Genomic DNA, 21,348 nt, shown 5'->3' on the forward strand with positions numbered 1-21,348 from the left:
GGGGGGGGTCGAGGGTAGGTGTGAAAAAAATAAAATTTTGAAATTGAAAATGTTTTTTGAAAACAAACTTAAAATTATTTTTTTAGGGGGGTGGGGGGTGGTTGGGGGCAAGTTTGAGGGTAGGGACAAAATAAATTGATTTTTTCAACAAAAAAATAATTGTAATTTGAAGTTGGAAGAGAATTTTGGAAAATGTTTTCCATAAGTTTTGAAGGGAAGTCATTTTCCTTAAATTTGAGGAAAATGAGTTGATTTGGAAAACATTTTCCAAAACATTTAACCCAACCAAACATGAGAAAATTGGAAAACATTTTCCGGAAAATGTTTTCCTTCATACCAAACACACCCTTATTGTTCACTTTTTTTCTTCCAGCAAGTATGTACAATTATATTATACATAGTTAAATAAATACTATACATGTATTATACAAAGAAAATTTCAAAAAATACAATTACCTAAATCAACCCAAACTTATACCATATATCTTTAACCCAAAACTCAATCCGATATATAATAATATACATTCGGTATATAGTAATATATAAAACTTTCATATTTTTTTTCTTAAAAACATGATATACAATATTAGCAAAATAATTATTTTTGATAAATCGACTGAAATGGAGATCGAAGGTGAATTATTCAAATGATTTTTGGAATAAAAATTCAGTCCTATTGAAAGTGGATCGAGTTGGTGGTCTATCCAATTTTTCATGATGGAAAGAAGTAGAAATAAGGCGTTTTTGATGTTGTTTTATGAAAGAAAAATTAATAAGAATATGTTCTTAGAGATGGCTAAATTATGTAAAGTAATTTTATGAGCTACGCAAAAATGTAACTATATGCCATTTAAATGGTCAGTGAGCGGTTGTTTAGATTAATCACATGAGAAAAAAATAATAATTTACAATTCGTTGATAATAGTATCATTTCACAACTAAATTGCACGAAGAGCTATCATATTACATCAAAAGATATGGTACAGCGGATGAGACTGTTTTTTCCTTAATCAAGGGTCTCGAGTTCAAGTCATAAGTATGGAAAAATCTTTGATAGGATGCGCTTTCCCTCGAATAGATCCCTACACATCACAAATTCAAATTAACCAGACTCTAATGTGGATATCAGACACCGAGTGATAGAATAAAAAAAAATGAAGTGCTAACATATTCGTGACCCCTTTCTCTCTCTCTCTCTCTTTACATGAGATTAATTTCTCATTCAATGTTCACTTTACTACAAATTTACAATCCCATTATTGTACGTCTTAATCATCCCAAAGGCTTTTGAGTTCCATGCAATAAATGTCATTTACTCAAATAAGTCCCCTCCTCTCCCCCTCTAAACCCCCTATAAAATCCCCTAATTAACTTTCAACTTGTCTCATCCTAATTTTCTTTCTCAACAATGGCTTTGAAATGTTACACTTTCTTCTTAATCATGTTAACTTATTCAACAATCACAAATTTAAGCCATGTTAATTCATCTAGAGACATACCAATATTCCTTGCAAGACATGATGAATCAAGTACTCAAGGAAGTATAATGGAGTGTTTTAGTGCATTTGCTGAGATAAAATCATGCACAAATGAGATAATTGCTTACTTCACAATTGGCACAATTGATATTGACTTGCCTTGTTGTCAAGCCATTTTTGTCATCACACATCATTGTTGGCCTAGTATGCTTACTACACTTGGTTTCACCCTTGAAGAAACTAATATGTTGAGAGGTTATTGTGATGCAACTCATCATAATGTTTCACCTAATAATTTTGGTCCTGCCCCTTCTCCATTGGTGCTGCCTAATTTGGATATTATAAATGAGTGATAATATTGTATGGTTCCAAGTATGCCACTCATGAGTTATATGTAGATTTATCTTTTTAAGTAGTATTTTTGAAGCGTTTTGGGAAAACCTTGTATTTTTCCATAGCTCCAATATAATTATGGTTGTTAATTTGTGAAGATCGATATGGTGTTACCTGATTTTTCTCAATAAATTTGGTTTATGTAATATGTATGTATGTATCTCGCTTATTAAAAATACTTTTGTTGTTCTATTTCAATGGTCATTTTAGTTCTTTTCGTGTCTATTAAGATAAAAAACAACAAATACAAAATAGACCCAAAACTCGACTAGAAACCTGACATTGATTCAGAACTTGACCTAGACTTTGATTCGAATGTGACAATAACCATAGCAATGTAGTAAAACAACAATGACAAAACCAAGACCTTGTTGTCTAGTAGAATTTTATCAATTACATATAACTAAAATAAAAAAGATATAAGGATTATCTTTCTACAAACCAATTAAGTTATATCAATAAGCAAGCCAACAACTTTGGTTAATCAATTCTCAAACAATACATAAAATTTGATATAAGATCCCCATACATTACATTACTATAGCCCAATTTGCATCAAAGTATATGCAAACTACATATCAAATTTCTTTAATAGAGAAAGCTCCGTTAGTATTTTCTTTATTGCTTCGTCGTCAAGTCTTGCAAGTCCTTTAGGTTGCACCATGGCAATACTTTCTTCAACAGATTTAGGGCAAAGATTACCAAGAACACATAGATCGACTTCAGAAATAGGATAGCTACTAAGAATGTGACGAACTTGTGTAACAGCATAAGGGTTATTATTCTGACTGAAACGCTTCACATATTGCAATGACTTTTCAAATACTTGATTAGTTGAATGTTCATCACACATTTTCTCATATTTGTGTTGAAGAATCAATGCTACTTCACTATTCATTAGACATTTACCCTTCAAAAAGTCATCATCAACAAAGTTTTCTTCAAATTCCATCTTTGAGTTCTCTACGTTTCTCTACTTCTTTCGATTGAAAATAACCAGCAACATCCCTATTTATAATAGATGCAAGGACAGACAAATCCTAACTAGACATTAGTTAAATAATTACCAAAAATAACAAATCCTAAATAATTTAGGATTCCTACCATTCGTCGTACAAGAATTTAAATTCCTAAAGTTTGATTCCTAAGAGGATTTGGATTCGGAAATACTAATTAATTACCTTTTTGTTGCCAACAAAATCTAAACGTGTACAATTGTTTTTTAGTTGATAATTTTACTGCTTTAATATTTATTAGTTAGGTAATAATTTTAAATAGAAATCTTAATCTTGATAATTCAAAAATTAGTTTGAACTTGTCTATTTAGTGATATTTTGAATAGTAATATTGTTAGTTCTCCGTGGGATCTTGATTCTGAACTCGAAAACATAATATATTTATAGTGAACGTTTATTCTTTTTAAGACCAGAGTTGGACGTTATCATATACAAGACAATTACTTTAATTTTTTAATTAGTTTAGAATACGCGCATTGCACATGTGCATCACTTTAATTAGTGTCTGTTTAAGAGACGTGTAAAAGAGAAATACAATCAATAATTTGAGACGTAGAGACCAATTTTACCGCCTTGCATTTTTTTGTCGTTTATGAAATCCATTAGTTTATTTGACATAGAATGAGATGAGAACACCTTGTGATCCTATGGTATTACAAGAAACATGAATTTTTAGATTGATTCAGAACTAGTTCTAGTAGAGAGTCAGACTGTTGGGATTTTATCTTATGGTACCAAAAAAATTGTTAGGCATAGAAAGTATACTGTATTATATTTTTAGATAACTATTTGTTTTAATCACATTTATCTAAATTAAGACTAAATTAAATAGCTAATTCAACTTCTAAATCGATACGAGAGAGTACAATACAAGAGCATACCAACTTCTTGGTGAATTTGTAAAATACATACATATACTAACCAGAAGAGTGTGCTCGAATGATAAACACCCTCTGCCCACTTTCAACCCTGAGGTTATGAATTCAAGTCATCAAGGGAGCGAAAAGGTGCGAGCGACTAAAGAGGGGTAAGAAAAAAGACTGGTTGTCTAAGTCTCTATGAAATGCCTTTTCCATGTTTTGTTATCAAAGGCCTATACATTTACAAAACATTTCAATACTATCGAAGCTACACGCCAGCGTTATCACTTGTAGAATTGTCTGAAATCAGTTCTTGTTACCTGCAAGAAAATCAATACACCATCGCCTTTTCAGTTTAAGCACATCAGTGTCTTGCTTCTCCGCTGAGTGTTTAGAAGTTGACGCCATTTTGTTGTCTTCAGATGCCACAAGCTTGGGAGGCATCTGATTTTCGCAGTTCACTGGCTCATTGATACAGCACGTGGATACATAAGTTGAACTCGAGCTTATGAGCGACTTTATGTCTTTCTTTCCCTCAACTTCAACCCATTTGTCATCAACCCAATCTCTTGAAGTCCTCACATTCTCCCTTTGAGTCTCCAGTAATATGTTCTCGCCTATTATTGAGATAAAAAAACACCTAGGGGCATCAGTCGATGACCAACATCGATCATTTAAAATTAGACAGAAGCAAGAATTCTCATTTTATTCCTTGTTTTCTATTACTATTTCAACTTTTTATGTTTTTTGAGACTGTTATTACTTACCAGGGAAGTAAACCTGAAGCTGAGCGCTTCCACAGACATCAAATCCAGCAACAACACCTTCCCACCATCCGTCAGACCACCAAGCATCAACTGCAGTTCCTACTTCAAAAGAATAGTCAGAAGAATCCACCAGAGGTCGGGGACGAACTGTGAGGCGTCCTGTGCATCTCATGCCCAATTTATCAGAGACTGCGACTCTGTAGGAAGGAATCCATTCCTATAAATCAAGGAGAGGTGATTAGGAAGAAGGGACAATGGACAAGTAAATAAGTAGATCATAAATTATAGTCACAATGGTTAAGGTACCTCGAGCTTTTCAGGACCATCACAATCCTGGATGTCATCATATTGAACTTTTAGACGTTTTTGCAATACCTGTAAGACCTTACACCTGAACCAGCAGCCTCTCATTCCACTATCGTTGCAAAGAACCTCTAAGTTGTCATCGACTTCAAAAGACAACTTATTTTGAGGCTCAACAAGCTGAATTCCAGCCGGTCTTACGCTTGGAAATTTTATTTTCAACTTCGGGTAAGTTGGTGGTTTGAATTTTGCTATCTGGTTACCAGGAATTGACTTTCTGATACCAGAATGGCTACTCTCATCGACACTTCTACTCCCGCTAGATCCTTGCGCTGAAGGATCTTCCCGGGTTATATTTTTTGAGACCTCATCAGATATGTGCCCAGCCATTAAAGCACTTCTTCTCTTTTCACTTCTTGGGGTATCTACAAGATAACGGAAGTCAGATTCACTTTAATGTAAAGTAGATGAAAGTTGAGATAAATACAAACTTGTGCCCAAAGTACAATAACACCCAGGTTATGGTTAGAACAAGGAGCAAAAAGTATACTTCCCTTGCAAAAAAAAAGCATAGTGAAGTAATTACTTAGGAGATTAAGTTCTCATTTGTTCTTCAAAACAGGGATTATCCATCTCCGGGATACAAAGAATTACCACCAGCACACCATAAGATGTTAAATTCAGATGCACAACTAAATTGAAAATTCAGCTTGTGCCTGGAAAACTGAAGTCGGGAATAAAAATCCCAAAATAAAAATGGAACTGGAATACCTTTTCACCTTCTCCCACTGCTCCCTCCCCAAAAAACCCACGGGAGGGAGGCTTCTTTACAGAACTAATAATGGCGACATAATTAGTTTCTTTCACAAACTGTGAGACGGTTATTATACCATCAAATTGATAAAGTTAGGACATTCACAGAACATGGAGCATTGTTGCTTCTAGACATGATCATAAGACATTTGCTGTCTCTAGATTGATCAGGTGTAACAAGCAGCCAAAAATCTATGATCAACTTCTTCAGCAAATGCTAAATACTAGAAATGAGAGCATTTGATGTACATATACGCCAATAAATACTGCAAATCTCATGTAACTGAAATCTTAGACTGCTACATGTTTATACATACCTGAAATAGGTGGTGATTGGTGATGCTTTGAAATAAAAAACGTCAGCCATTCCTCTACCTCTTTTCTTGTACGCCACTTTGTGTCAGAATTTACGGTACTAGTATGCCCAAAAGCATCCAAATAATCCTCTGAGACAACATATAGTATGTGCCTTGTACTTCTTTCAGTACCCACCACAGCAAGGATTAACTCCCCTGAGGTATCCTTCAAGTAGTAGTGCACAACACGACGGCCCTTCCCCTGAGAGACAACGTGCTCTTCCCACGATATAAACACATGATTATCTGTATCCATCCTGATGCCACAGAGAAACAGTTTGGATTAATCAAAAACAGCCCAGTTCTTAACACCCTCATCCAGAAACATAAACAAACATTTTAGGTAACAATCATTTTGGAAAAATAACAAGAAGTAAAAGAAGTACAAGAAATAACAGATAGATCCAAAAATCAAAGGACAAGAAACAACAGGGGCAATAGTATGGCTACTAATTTGAACGGACAGGAAGAGTAATGAGCAAACATAATCCTCCTAAGTTCTGCTACAATTTAGGACCCGGTCGAACACACAGAAATGATTGTAATTAAGAGCATCAGATATAAAGAAGAGATTTTTCTAACGATTAGCTCCTGATGACCATATAAACAATGAAAAACAGATCAAACCACAACTTTAAATGAAACAGACAGGATTTAGCAAAATCCAAAGATAAACTAACCTTAATTCCAGAAAACTCTCAATATAACTCAGCTACAAAGAACAAATATTTTATTTTCAAGAATTACCAACAAAGGACAAAATTCACAATGAAAAACAACAATGAAGCCCAATCCCCAGTGAAAAATGAAATCGCTTTGCTGATTTCCAAAGATTAACCATGAACAAGAACAAAAACACAGAATATTGAACCAGCATTGAGCAGACATCAAGTGATCACACTTACATCAAATAGTTTAGTGTTGGGAAAGAAAACAAGAAGCAAAAGAGAACCTGGAATTCAAGAAAAAAAGCTAAGCACGTAACTAGTGACCTCAAAAATATCAAAAGCTTGTTTGCTTTATGGAGAAACTGAGCTTGAGGAAAAAGCCAGAGAATGCTGAGTTGTTTTTTTTGTTCTACAAGCAGTTAGGGAAAAGGATAGAGTAAAGAGTAAAAGAACAAGAAAAGAAAAAGTCCAAATGCAATTGTTGCCAAGTGCCAACACAAGCAGAAGGTTGTTGAGCTTTGGGCTTTTGTTTGAACTTCTTTGTGACATGTGGGAGAAGCAAAAGGGAGAAACACAAAACTGAAGCTTTTTGAGTTTTAGCCTTACACTAACAAAATTAGTGTTACAACAGTTGTCAGACACTTTTTTCCGAAATTAAACTAAAAAGTCCGATCTCGAATCTGTTTCACGCTCATATCAGGTTGATCCCGTCGAGGTACAGAAAAAAAGAACCCTGCAAAATTAGGTCCAATTTATCATGATTGATTAGATAACATGTTGGTTAACTATATTCTGAAACACAGATAAATATCATTGGCTTATCAAATCACTTAAAGAGCTGTGAAAAAAATTCAACAAAAGACACACAAATCCACTATCTGTAATAGAAAACTTCAATTTGTTCACAAAATTAATCATATTTTCTATGCGAACGAGGAATATAATAATATTTCATTTGGACTAATAATCGCTATGTGAATCTATTCCGGATTGGCCAGATCGAACGGAAGCAGATTGCACCTTTCCTCTGCCGAGGACTTTCATGAAATGAAAACGGGCTACATCGCCGTATGCACCACCTTTTAGTAACAAGGTAACAACAACTGTGCTGAAGCAACAAAACAGGGAAAAAACTCATCGATTAGGAGGTAACAAGATTTGTGAATCTTTGATCTATCCGCACCCATTTCCTTATTAAGCAAAGAGGAAATTGTGCAGCTCAATCAGTATGAGAATAAAGCCATACGTAAGCAAAGAACTATCTGATAATACTAGTGTGTTTCTGCTGCTGATAAACTGTTAGAACATTTTCCACATCTTCTAAAATGAAAAAAGTGGTAATAGATTTTCAAGAAAAGTAGTCAAACAAACAGGTGAGGCAACATTTTTGGAGAGTCAGAGTAACAAAGCAAACACATACTTTTATAAAGTTACAACTTTTATGCATAACCGATAAGAGAGAGTGTACAATACAAGAACATGCCAACTTCTTGGCAAATTTATAAAACACGTACATACTAACCAAAAGAGTGCACTTGGTAGCCAAAATAGTGCACTTGGTAAGAGGTTGTGAGTTCGAGTCACCAAGGGAGCGAAAAGGTGGGAGCTCCTAAGGAGGGGAAAAAAAGGAGTGCTTGCCTATAACTCTATAAGATGCCTTTTCCATTTTTTGTTGTCAAAGACCTATACATTTACAAAGGCAAATCAAGCACCGGTGAGAGTTACTTATGAGTCAAACTATACCCACAGTGTTAAAAGTATTTCACCATTATCAAGAAGGACTGACGAGTGCTACACGATAGCATTATCGCTTATACAATTGTCTGAAATCAGTTCTTGTTACCTGCAAGAAAATCAATATACCATCGTTTTTTCAGTTTAAGCACATTAGTGTCTTGCCTCTCCGCTGAGTGTTTGGAAGTTGAAGCCAATTTGTTGTCTTCAGGCGCCACAAGCCTGGGAGCCATCTGATTTTCGCAGTTCCCCGGCTCATTGATACTGCAGCTGGATAAACAAGTTAAACTCGAGCTAATGAACGAATTTATGTCTTTCTTTCGCTCAACTTCAACCCATTTGTCATCAACCCACTCTCTTGAAGTCCGCACATTCTTCCTTTGGATCTCCAATAATATGTTCTCGCCTATTATTGAGATAAAAAAACACATTGGGGCATTAGTCCATGACCAGCATCGATCATTTAAACTTACGGACAACAAATTAGCCAGAACTTTTTTCACTGATGAGCTGGAAAGCCAATTTATGACAATGCTGAGATTAGACATGAGTTCAACTAAGAAATTAAAATAATAAGAGACTCCAATTTTGCATCCATTGGCAGTTGAGTTATCCTTACGCGAAGTTGCTATGCATCAACTAATAAGTTGGAAATCCGGATATAGATTAGGGGGACTTTTGACCATTTTCTCAAGAATTCTCCTTTTATTTCTTGTTTGCTGTTTCTATTTTAACTTTTTAGTTTTTTGAGACTGTTATTTCTTACCAGGGAAGTAAACCTGAAGGACACCGCTTCCAGAGACACCAAATCCAGCAACAACACCTTCCCACCATCCGTTAGACCACCAAGCATCAACTGCAGCTCCTAGTTCAAAAGATTTGACAGAAGAGTCCTCCAGAGGCAGGGGTCGAACTGTGAGGCGTCCTGTGCATCTCATGCCGAATTTATCAGAGCCTGCAACTTTGTAGGAAGGAACCCATTCCTATAAACCAAGCAAAGGTGATGAGGAAACAGGGTGAAAGGAGAACGGACAAGTCAATATACGCAAGTAGATCATAAGTAATAGAATATAAAATTAAGTTATAGTTGCATTGATTAAGGTACCTCGAGCTTTTCAAGACTATCACAATCTTGGATGTCATCATATTGGACTTTCATACGTTTTTGTGAGACTTGTAAGACCTTACACCTGAGCCAGCAGCCTTTCATGCCACTATCATTGCAAAGAACCTCCAAGTTGTCACCAACTTCAAAACACAGCTTATATTGAGGCTCAACAAGCTGAATTCCTACCGGTTCTATGTTTGGATATTTTATTTTTAATCTTGGGTATGTTGGTGGTTTGGCTTGTGCAATCTGGTTACCAGGAATTGACTTTCTGATACCAGAATGGTCACTCTCACCGACACTTCTACTCCCCCTAGGTCCTTGCGTTGAAGGATCTTCTCGGGTTATATTTTGTGAGACCTCATCAGATATGTGACCAGCCATCAAAGCACTTCTTCTCGTTTCTCTTCTCGGGGTATCTACAAGATAAAGGAAGTCTATTTTACTAAAAGGTGAAGTAGATTAAAGGTTAGATAAAAATAATTTATAACTACTAGGCTTAGCATTCTTTCTACAGAGATCCAATTTTATACAGCATCAACAACTCAAAAATCATAAGCAACTTTGCAGCTTATACGACAATTTACTGGGGATTCAGCTTAAAACAAGGACGTTCAAGGCCTACAATTCCATAGTCGGCTATGGGGTAGATCATCTATCAGGTGTAATCTTAATCTTTATGAGCACACAAGCTTTAATTCTTCATGCACATATAACCATCAAGAAGAACAAGGAATTCATTGCTGAAATATGGCAACAATATTATGAAAACATTTACTTAGTACATCAAACCAAAGTCTAGTATAGATGATCCTGATCTATAATTGGCTAGTAATTAATTGTTATCTACATGAACATCAAAGCACAACACAAAACATATACACCAACATCAATTAAGAGCAGAGCATACAGAAGACGTTGAAAAATGCATCAACATTAATAGGATTACCGAACATGCATTATATTAAGGATCACATATAGATGCATAAGGGGAAAATGAAAAATGGAAGAAAAAGATAAAGAGGAAGATCTAAACTGCATACAACACATTCAACACAATAGATCTTTGCAATATCGAGATATAAAATAAATTGTTCAAGTGAAATTCTATATGAGATAACAAGCAAAGGGCAGACTCATTATTATTACCTTTTTAAGAAGGATGAGTTCATTATTCGTTGAATGCTATATAAAACACCCCCATTGCAACAACAACAACATACCAGTGTAATCCCACACCATCCTTAGCTCTACCTCTCAGAGATAGAGAGACTGTTTTGGGTAGACCCTCAACTCCCTTTCCCCCACCACCCAACTTAAGGGCCAATTGACCTTCTCTTTACCCAAGGAAGCGTTTCACCTCAAGAATCATTTTCTTGCGTTTAACCCCTTTCTCATTTAGGATGGAAGTTGAAAAGAGGTGAGATTGCCCCCTTGCACGTTAGAGCAAGGATGCCATCAACTTTTATGTGATACCCACAGAAAAGACATATACATGTTATCAAGAAAAAGAAAGGAGGATAGCATCAACACCATACATTCTTTATCGGTTATCTCGCCCATTAACTAGAGCAAGAACTGATTAAACAAAGGCCGAGAACTGTAAACACCCTTTCCCTTTTATGTCAAAGAGCTAAAATCAACTGTATTAGGAAAAAGAAGATATACATTCCAGACTTTTATCAGAGAAAACAAGGATGGCATAGTATAGTAGGAAACTCTTATCTCGATTTCTTTTTTTTCTCTTTTTCAATTGTTAAAACTTTTACCTCAATCTCTCCGCAAACACTATTAAAAGTGAATATAGAGGAAAGATGGACTCAGAAGGTTAGACACACCATTGAGAATACTAAGATACTAAGTAATGGTTGTATTTATTTTGTGTCTACCACAAGTGTAGTCAAACACGTGGAAGCGAGCGTTTTTGTATAACACAATTCGGTGGGCATTCTAGTATTACATAGTCCCACCCTTACTAGTAATCTAATACTTCAATGGAAAACATTTTCCATCATACCACACACAGAATTAAGAAAGAAGCAGCTGCAGGAAGATAGATATTCATCAAAACAGTAAAAAGCAATGTTAGCGCCTAAACTAATTAAGAGTTTGAAGTTTCCCCTTAAGCAATTCTTTCAAACATTGTCCCGTGCAAATCTTTTAAGGGCCTGTTTGGCCATGAATAATTTTCACTTTTTCTTGGAATTGTATTCCGGAATCATGTTTGGACAAAGAATTGCTAGAATATACTCCCTCTGTCCCAATTTATGTGGCACTTTTCGTTTTTTGAGAGTCAAACAATTTAAGTTTGACCTAAACTTTGTGCATAGAATCGTCAGTTTTTTTGAAATGAAATTTATATATTTGTAAACTACGTAAAAAGTACTATAAGTCACAATAATTGGCAATTCAAAATAATTAAAAGATATATGAAAAATTTACGGTCAAAGATACAATTGTTTGAATCTCGAAATCTGAAAAGTGCCACATAAATTGGGACGGAGGGAGTACATGTTTTCACATTTTCACTCCAAACCACTCATAAAAATTCAACATTTTTCCAAGTTGTATTCACGTCCCAAATACAACCTCAATTTCTAATTACCACTTTAAAACTTTTTATCAAATACTACTTTTTTTTTTTTTACGAATTTCACATTTTTATGTCCAAAACATCCACTAAAATAGTATTAGCCCTACTAGTGTCTAAGTACGGATGGAAACTCCCTCCAAGGGCAGAATTAAAATTTTGGTTACAGGTTTGGCATGACTAATAGCTTTGGTTCAAATCCGAGATTTGCGTTTAAATATTCATTGAATATGTACAAATTATTAATTTAGAAACCAATAACTTAAAAAGACTAGAGCCCAAACCCACAAACTTAAAATCCTGGCTCTGTCGGAGTTTCCCTCTGCCCCCACAATAAAAGCTTATGGACACTGGCAAGTAGATAAGATGAACTAGAGATAAGACCATGTTTTATGAGCTTACCCCCTTCTTTTATGCTTTTTCTCGAAGAAAAGAAGAAAATGACCTAGTTGTATCAGCTATATGAATACTATATATCAATTCACCTTTATACAAACCTTAATCCAATAGCCAAAGGATTCATTTGAGATGAATTTTAAACTGGTCCTCCACCTAGTAAAACCCTCTTTGGATCTTCTTGTTTATCCGGGTTTGGAACCGGAGATGTATGGGAAAACTCACATACGCAGAGTTCCCATACAATTTTAATAGATTCATAACATTGCGAATTAAAAATAGTATCTTTTCCCTATTAGGATTCTCCTTTACCGTTTATACTATAGCTTTCTATTAATTGCAGCCCAAAACCTAGACATTAGGAGCTTCTTAATCATGAGAACAAACCAAATTGTGAAGCATGAAGTAAGATTGCTGTGGATCTTCTTAAAATAGCTCACATATAAATCTTCTTTAAATTATTTAAGATAGAAAATATGTCATCTTACTAAAAAAAAAAAGAATTTCTCTGATGATGTTAATGACATCAAAAGAAAAGGAGTTTCCTAGTGAGGTGTCAATTTCATATTGATTAAAATATGATTCAAAACTTAAAATGTAAGAATGCGCAAAATTTTATGTTGGCTGCTATATATGAATAATAACAACACCAATAGAACGATAAGAATTGCGCTCCAACATCTAAGTGGTTCAGACTTGTGTGCAGTTGTTCGATACATGTGCGAATCTAGAGATCGGATCCTTCATGATCTAAATTTTAAAATTTAGGGGTATGGGTCTAAGTACAGATACCGGTGCGGGAATTTGGCAAAAATAATTCAAATATCTAAAAGTAGAGTTTTAGATTCAAATTATAAGGCATTACATGGAAATCTTACAAGTTGTTATGACAAAAACTTATTGATCAAAAGGAAAATTCTAGAAGGAGATATAAGGAAAGAAACTAACATAGATATTTCTATATACAAGACACTCAATTTATTCAATTTCACCTTAGCTTTTGTTTTGATTATAGAAATCATTATATCTATCCCAAATTTCTCTATTGACTCAAAGTATCCAAAATTAGTTGACCAATTCGGATCTCACACTCACACCCTATGCTACTCGGACTCTTCAAAAATATCAATGGGTGCATGTTGGTTTCTCCAAAACCTGTGCATTTTTGAAGAATCTGACACGGGCGCAACATCAAAAGTGGAGAGTCCACGCAACTTAGCCCACACCCATACCATGTCGACATGGGTGCAACACTGAAATTGAAAAGTCCAAGCAATTAAGTAATGTGAGTACATCCGGTTCTTGGTCCGTATGTTGTGTAATGTGTTAGGTAATAATGTATCTCTGCACTCTAAGTTTAAAAATTGATGTATTGGATCCATGAGCAATTGCTTCTAATCCAACTGATTATTACATGTTTCACTTACAAAATGTATATTTGATTAAAGCAATTTTTCTCTCTAGTCTCCATACACATGTTGATAATCACCTACATCAATGAAGAACAGGAAGCGAAACGCTATGTCGGGACAGGGGACGGAAAAAGAAACAATTTTGAAGAAAAAAATTAGGGTTCCCAATGCTTCTCCATGTTCAATGAGATGCGCCAACCTCAGGATGCTTTACTCCTAATACCACAAGGTTCCGATACGGAGCTTAACATGAGTCTTGGTTAAGAACAGAGATGATATAAATTTTACACGGAACACGATTCCATGGATAGTTTCATCCGAGATCGTGATGGAGGATATACCTTACGATCATCGTTTTTGCTTGACTATAGGAAATGTATTTCTTTATTCTTGATAACAAAAATAAAGCAAACTTGATGAATATTGTTTATATAATAGAGAATAAATTTAAATTTAAAAGATTCAATAGTAGTCCAGCCGTCTTAGTTAGATAGTAAGAAGTATAGAATGAAAAAGACTAGCAAATATCATTTAATCGGATAATTTAATCCTAACATAATGAACAACGTTCACCCTTAATCTCCTCATCTTCATTGAATATTACAAATCTTACAATTCATTGCTACCACTAGGCCATACTCTGTGGAGCTAATCTCGTAATTTTTGTAACTTGATAATAGTGAGGAAACCTATAATATGTATGACTATTTGTCTATTGCCTGGTGAAGAGAGTACAGAAGAGCCTCTCAACAAGGGCAGGACAAAATACCCTGTGAAGGTTCCTTTTTAGGTGGTGTGCTTTTCTTGGCTCATAGAAAGAAATGCTTGCCTCTCACAGGATAAAGTTCAAAGAAGGGAATTTCAACTGTGTTCTAGATACTTTTTGTGCTGCTAGGGAAAATAACAGTCACTTATTCATTCATCGTCCTGTTACTGGGAAATTATGGTGACTATTCTTGAAAATGGTAGGAATCAGATAGTCAATGCCAGCAACAAGGGTTGATTTATTGAAATGTTGGAATCAGAATGACAGGGCAGTTAGTCAAAAATATTTGGTGGAAACTTGTCCTTACTTGAATATGGTGGACCATTTGGAAGTAGATGAAGACAAATACAATTTTGTGCAGAAAGTCAAGATGAATTGTATTTTTGTTTCATTTTTGGTATAAAGAAAGCTATGTTGAGGAGGCTGAATCACTAGTTGTCATGATAGGATCCTTGTGAAGAAATAGCCTAAGCTTGGTTGGGATTTTGTGAAGTCTTTTTGCACTGTTATGGCGCAACTTTAATAGATACTGGTAGATAATGTTAAGACGTCACAAGATTAGCCATAACTATTGTTCTATATTAAGTTTTTCTTTTGATGATATAAGTTGTTGTATTGAAAAGGCATCAAGGAGATGCATGAAAGATAACAGATCAAATGGTTATAACTCCAAACAGCGCAAACAAAACAAGTAAGAGCTGGGGGTTAAGAACCGAAAGCAAAAAAGTTCAAGGCTGCTAATTCACTGAGACGGAACTGATGAAATTTAGAAGGGGATGATATCATTTACAGGGGAAAGGTTGCTCCAGCTATAAAGATTCAACAAACACTAAGATCTAAGAGAGCAATTGGGAGTTAAAATCAATCATTACATCTTTTATTTCTTTCTGTCCATAAATACCAAAAAATGCAAGCTGGGATCATCTGCCAGATCGTGTTGATGTTCTTGTCACTTTCCATGAACTCCAACTTTCAAATGCTCGTTTTAGGTTGAGGGTGGTTGTCCAGCTAATTCCAAAAAATTCCAAAAACATAGTCAAAGGTCAGCTGCCTCAAGGTAATGCAGTAGCAAGTGGTTTACAATCTCTAAGTTGTTTTGGCACATAAAACACATGTTCACCACTGGAATGCCTCTTTTTCTCAGGTTGTCCTGGGTTAAGATGGCATTGTGAAGGGCTGTCCAAGGGAAACCCTTAACTTTTGGGGGGAGTTTTACATTCAAATGATTGTATCATGTTTTCACTGTGAAGATGCCTCTCTTCAGGGCCCCCTCTCCCCCCTGGGTTAAGATGGCATTAAATAATTATTATATTTTATATGTGTTTCAACAATTAAATGTAACAGTTGAGTCCAAATCACATTGTAATTTAGGCTTTAGGATTGAATGACTCAAAATATTATACTAAACCATAAACCTGTGTGCTGCACATTTATAAGTACAACAACACACAGGAGACTGTGGTTAGAACAAGGAACACAAAGTATACTTTCCTTGCAAAAACAAAGCATACTGAAGTAATAACTTAGGAGGATAAGTTCTCATTTATTCTTCAAACAAGGATTATCCATTTCTGTGATACAAAGAACTACCATCAGTACACCACTCTAGGTAAAATCTAGTTGCACAACTAAATTGAAAATTCAGCTTGTGCCTGGAAAGCTGAAATCGGGAACAAAAGTCACAAAATAAATATGGAACTGGAAATAACTTTTCACCATCTCCCACTGCTCTATCCCCAAAAAAACTCATGGGAGGGAGGTTTCTTTATGGAAACAATAATCACGACATAATTTAGTTTCTTTCCTGTCAAAGCGTAAGATTCTTTCACCTACAAACTCATCAAAAAGGGATTTTTCATCTTCATCTTAGATTAGCAAAGCACTGTAGCGAATGAATAGTTCAAAAAAAGTGAGACTGATATCAACCCATCAACTTGATAAAGTTTGGTCATTCGCAGAACTTGAACATAGTTGCTTTTAGACATGATCACAAGACATCTGCCGTCTCTAGATTGATCGGGTGTAGCAAAGCACTGTAGCAAATCTTAAATACTAGAAATGAGAGAATTTGATGTACATGTACGCCAATAAATACTGCAAATCACATGTAACTGAAATCTTAGACTGCAACATGATTATACATACTTGAAATAGGTGGTGATTGGTGATGCTTTGAAATCAAAACTGTCAGCCATTCCACTACGCCTTTTCTTGTACGCCACTTTGTGTCAGAATTTATGGTACTTGTATGCCCAAAAGTATCCAAATAATCCTCTGAGACAACATATAACATGTTCCTTGAGCTTCCTTCAGTACCCACTACAGCAAGGATTAACTCCCCTGAGGTATCCTTCAAGTAGTAGTGCACAACACGACAACACTTCCCCTGAGAAACAACGTGCTCTTCCCACGAACTAAATACATGACTATCTGTATCCATCCTAATGCCACAGAGAAACAGTTTGGATTAATCGAAAAATAGCCCAGTTCTAAACAAATCAGTTTAGGCTAAATAATCATGAACAAACATAATCCTCCTAAGTTCTGTTACAATTTAGGACCCGATCAAACAAACATAAATGATTGGAACAAAAAACATCAGATACAAAGAACAGATTTTTCCAACAATTAGCTCCTAATGATCATATAAAAAATGAAAAAACATAAACAAACCACAACCCCAAATGAAACACAGACAGAATTTTGCTTAATCCAAAGATAAACCAACCTTACTTCCAGAAAACTCTCAACAGCTCAGCTACTAAGAACAGATAAACTTTTTCAAGAATTACCAACCAAGGATCAAATTCACAATGAAAAACAACAATGAGGCCCAAACCCAAGTGAAAAATGAAATAGGGTTTGCCGATTTTCAAAGATTAATCATGTACAAGAATAAAAGCACACAACATTGAACCAGCATTGAGAAGACATCAAGTGCTCACACTTACAAGCAGCAAAAAAGAACCCAAAATTCAAGAAAAACAAGCTAAGCACGTGACTAGAACAAAAACACTTAAAAGAGAAATGGGTTTGCTGATTTCCAAAAAGATTAACCATGTACAAGAACAAAAATACAGAACATTGAACCAGCATTGAGCAGACATCAAGTGATCACACTTACATCAAATAGCTTAGGATTGGAAAAGAGAACAAGCAGCCAAAAAGAACTTGAAATTCAAGAAAAACAAGCTAAGCACGTAACTAGTACTGACTGATCTCAAAAATAGCAAAAGTTTGTTGCCTTATGAAGAAACTGAGTTTCAGAAAAAAGCCAGAGAATGCTGAGTTGGGTCTTTTGTCTACAAGCAGTGACAGTTAGGGAAAAGGATAGAGTAAAGAGTAAAAGAACAAGAAAAGAAGAAAGAGAAGGAGGTAGAAAAAGCCAAATGCCATTGTTGCCAACACAAGCAAAAGGCTGAGCTCTGGGTTTTCGTTTCAACTTCTTTGTGACATGTGGAAGCAACAAGAGGGAGAAACACAATACTTAAGCTTTTGAGTTTTAGCCTTTACACTAAACAAAATTAGTGTTACAACAGTATTAGTCACAGAAAATTTATTCCAAAATTAAACTAAAAAATACGATTTTGAACCCGTTTCATGCTCATGTCAGGTCGGGGTTACTGAAGAAAGAAAAAACCTGCATGCTCATGTCAGGTCGGGGTTAGTGAAGAAAGAAAAAACATGCAAAATTCGATTCATTTTATCGAAATCGATTAGTTAATATGTAAGTTAAATGTATTTTTAAACATGAAAAATATCTTTGGCCTATCAAATTATCTGTAGAGCTGTGAAAAAAATTCAACAAAAGACGAAAACAAATCCACTTCCGTAATAGAAACTTAAATTTGTTCACAATATTAATCATATTTTCTGTGCCAACGAGGAGTATAATAATATTTCATTTGGACTAATATTCTCTATGTGAATCTCTTCCAGGCCAAATGGAAGCAGAATGCGCCTTTCCTCTGTTGAGGAATTCCACGAAATGAAAACGGGCAACATCGATGCTCCACCTTTTAGTAACAACGTAATGACAAGTGTGTTGAAGCCATATAACAGGGACAAAATTCATCGATTAGGTGGCAGGTTTGTAGGTCTTTGATCTATCAGCACCCATTTCTTTTTTAAGCAAAGAGGAAATTGTACAGCCCAATCAGTATAAGAATAAAGCCAGATTAAGGTATTTAAGCAAGAACTGTCTGATCATACAAGTGTGTTTCTGCTGCTGATAACTTGCAGTTCCTTGTTAAGTTGTATGAAATTTCAAACATGCGATGCAATACAATTTTGAGCCGAGGGTCTATCGAAACAGCCTTTCTATCCCACAAAGGTAAAGGAGGGTAATGTCTCCGTACATCTTACCCTCCTCAGATCTCAATTGTGGGATTGCACTTGAGCCCACCTCACGGCCCAAAAGACCAGTCCTTTATGATATTGCAATTGTAAACAGCTCTAATCAGCAAATTTTGAATTGATTAATTCAGAGTAATTATCAATCCAGCTATGAGGCCATTCCGCTGAACTAAGAATAAACAGTGCATTACTCGAAACAATCAGTATATAAGACTAGACAAAGAATAATTGGTAAAGGAGAAGGGGGTTTAACCACTTCTTTTCTTAGCAAATAAAAAGCTCATGCTGTTTCTCTCTGGGTACATGAAAAAAGCAATCTGACAGCTTTAGTAATTGAAACCAAAAAATCAGCGATCAAAAGATAACCTAATAAGAATCAAGAGGTTGTAACATGATAATGAAAAAATCAGACAACAATATTTCTCTGTTCACTTAATTTGAAATACTAAATGAAACCACAAAATAATTTGTTTTGAAATGCCAAAGAATGCATACCAGACAACACATTCTTAATGCCACAGGGATGTGTATCAGTTTCTCTCCCGAGAGCACTTTTCAGTGTGAGAATTTCATTAGGTAGTTGGTAATCATCTAATTCACCACTATATTTGACATCGTGAATAATAAGGATCTTATAGTTGCCACTAATTGAGTCATAAAGCAATCCCAAAATTCCTCCAGGCGAAATCATGGATGTGGAGGCACTTTTGATTCTCTTGTGGAGAGATTACATAGCGATAGGTTGGGTGCGTCGAAATCCAAATTATTATCACAAACCGTGATAATAGTCAAGCCATTGCAAAATCAATTGATTGCGCAAAACCCTGGTTTAGAGTTTGAAGGGCAATCAATTTTCTGTACATCATCAACCAGTTGAACCGACAATAAAAGACAATAATTGATTGAAAATATACAATCCTTGTGGCACTTCTGACAAATAAGAAATTTTTGGGAATTTTGGTCATTCTTAGCATATTTGAGATGCTTCATCTTAAAGTAAGGCTTGAAGATCAATGTTTTCCAAAATTTTGTGATACATTTGAAAAAAAGACGAGACCGCACAGGTAATTTCCGGAGTATATCAGCAAGTATTTCCTCTGAGAAGTGACAACACGGACAAAGACAGGACAACAAAGAGTGATCATAGTATTTGAATATTAGACATTTCAACCAAGAGATTTAAGAAGATAAAACTTTTGATTTCTTCTATCTACTACTTACAAACAATTACTAATAAAATTTATACTTTCAAGTAGAGGAAGGGACAGATAAGCCAAGTACCTTTAAGCATTCCCATCATGTTTGACAAAATAACTCACTGAATATATCAACTGGTGTCTGAATAAAAGGGACTATAAATTTGACTTTCTATTACCACCAAATACTATAGCAATGACAACAAACAACATACTCAGTGTAGTCCCACAAAGTGAAGTCTAGGAGGGAACAATGTATGCAGACATTACCCCTACCTCAGAAAGGGAGAGGTGATTTTCGGTAGACCCCTGGCTCAAATACCATAGCAATGCGCACTTAAATTTTCCCACTAGGTCCAGCACATTTTTAACAATTAAAGTAAAATTAAGCATAGGAATTATACACCGTTTAGCCAAACAACAAAAATGTGGTTAACAAAAGAACTCACCTCATCAACAACATCCATCTGCTTTGATGGCTTTTGATTTCTTCCTTTGTTGGCAATTCACCTTTTGTGTTCGATTTGAATGCTAGGGTTATTTTATATTGTGGAGGGAGTGCGTGCACGATTCAGAATTTCCTCTCTGAACTACCCATGTACCTATCTCCACAAACACAATAGTAAAAACATCATGGAGCGGGTGTTTTGATACCGTCATTTAACTTGTACTCATCTTTTTAAAATTTTTGCACATATACCATTTCAGACATGCCATGTCTGAAGTTAGACTAGACAAAATCAAACTTCAGACATAGTGTCTAAAATTTCATGACTGAAATTCTGGTAAAAATGGTTGAACTTTATCATATACTAGTAAAATTATCTGCGCTTCGCGCGGAAATTTAATATCACATAATTTATAAAACAATACTTACAATCTATCAGTCATTAAAATTAAAACACTATTTTATCTTAGATACAAGATTACGTAGGAACGAACATTAATAATGTAAAGGAAAATAATAATTATAACATTTTATCATTTATCCTTCAATCAATCATCTTTAATTTGATTTTATAATTTATCCTTTTGCCGTCAGGAAGTATTACTATTTGATATTTTTGGGAAATTAGATGAACATCAACGTGAGATATTAAATTTTCTAATAAATAAATAATATTTATATGTACTAA

The 21,348-nt window shown here is 35.0% G+C and overlaps 3 protein-coding genes across 5 annotated transcripts in view; all 3 read right to left on the reverse strand.

Moving 5' to 3' along the window:
- Window positions 1-2,442: 2,442 nt before the first annotated feature.
- LOC107061272 (DNA-directed RNA polymerase II subunit 4-like) lies at window positions 2,443-2,823 on the reverse strand. The gene has a single exon (XM_015310250.1). The coding sequence runs from the start codon at window positions 2,821-2,823 to the stop codon at window positions 2,443-2,445; it is 381 nt and encodes a 126-aa protein (XP_015165736.1).
- Window positions 2,824-3,779: 956 nt separating this feature from the next.
- Window positions 3,780-7,748, reverse strand: LOC102593257 (uncharacterized). Of its 2 annotated transcripts, none has more exons than XM_006350946.2 (5): window positions 7,675-7,748; window positions 5,948-6,243; window positions 4,821-5,242; window positions 4,515-4,731; window positions 3,780-4,364 (listed from the first exon to the last, which is right to left on the reverse strand). In XM_006350946.2, exons 2-5 carry the CDS (start codon window positions 6,240-6,242, stop codon window positions 4,054-4,056), a joined length of 1,245 nt encoding a protein of 414 aa, XP_006351008.1. In that variant the 5' UTR covers window position 6,243; window positions 7,675-7,748; the 3' UTR covers window positions 3,780-4,053. The 2 variants fall into 2 exon arrangements, with proteins under 2 accessions (XP_006351008.1, XP_006351007.1); XM_006350945.2 differs by lacking the exon at window positions 7,675-7,748 and adding an exon at window positions 7,261-7,342.
- LOC102592922 (uncharacterized) overlaps window positions 7,306-21,348 on the reverse strand; it is a 15,659-nt gene continuing 1,616 nt past the window's right edge. The window contains exons 2-7 of one of the 2 annotated variants that reach the window (XM_015310288.1): window positions 20,662-20,814; window positions 16,806-17,101; window positions 9,494-9,915; window positions 9,155-9,371; window positions 8,498-8,794; window positions 7,306-7,387 (exon numbers count right to left, since the gene is read on the reverse strand). In XM_015310288.1, coding sequence (XP_015165774.1) covers window positions 7,314-7,387; window positions 8,498-8,794; window positions 9,155-9,371; window positions 9,494-9,915; window positions 16,806-17,101; window positions 20,662-20,675 — 1,320 coding nt within the window. In that variant the 5' untranslated portion in view covers window positions 20,676-20,814 and the 3' untranslated portion in view covers window positions 7,306-7,313. Of the gene's footprint in view, window positions 7,388-7,504; window positions 8,338-8,497; window positions 8,795-9,154; window positions 9,372-9,493; window positions 9,916-16,805; window positions 17,102-20,661; window positions 20,815-21,348 lie in introns of those variants that run through there. The other variant, XM_015310289.1, reaches the window with a different exon arrangement.

This window comes from Solanum tuberosum, unplaced genomic scaffold (assembly GCF_000226075.1).
Source record: "Solanum tuberosum cultivar DM 1-3 516 R44 unplaced genomic scaffold, SolTub_3.0 scf00131, whole genome shotgun sequence".
NCBI classification, from domain to species: domain Eukaryota; kingdom Viridiplantae; phylum Streptophyta; class Magnoliopsida; order Solanales; family Solanaceae; genus Solanum; species Solanum tuberosum.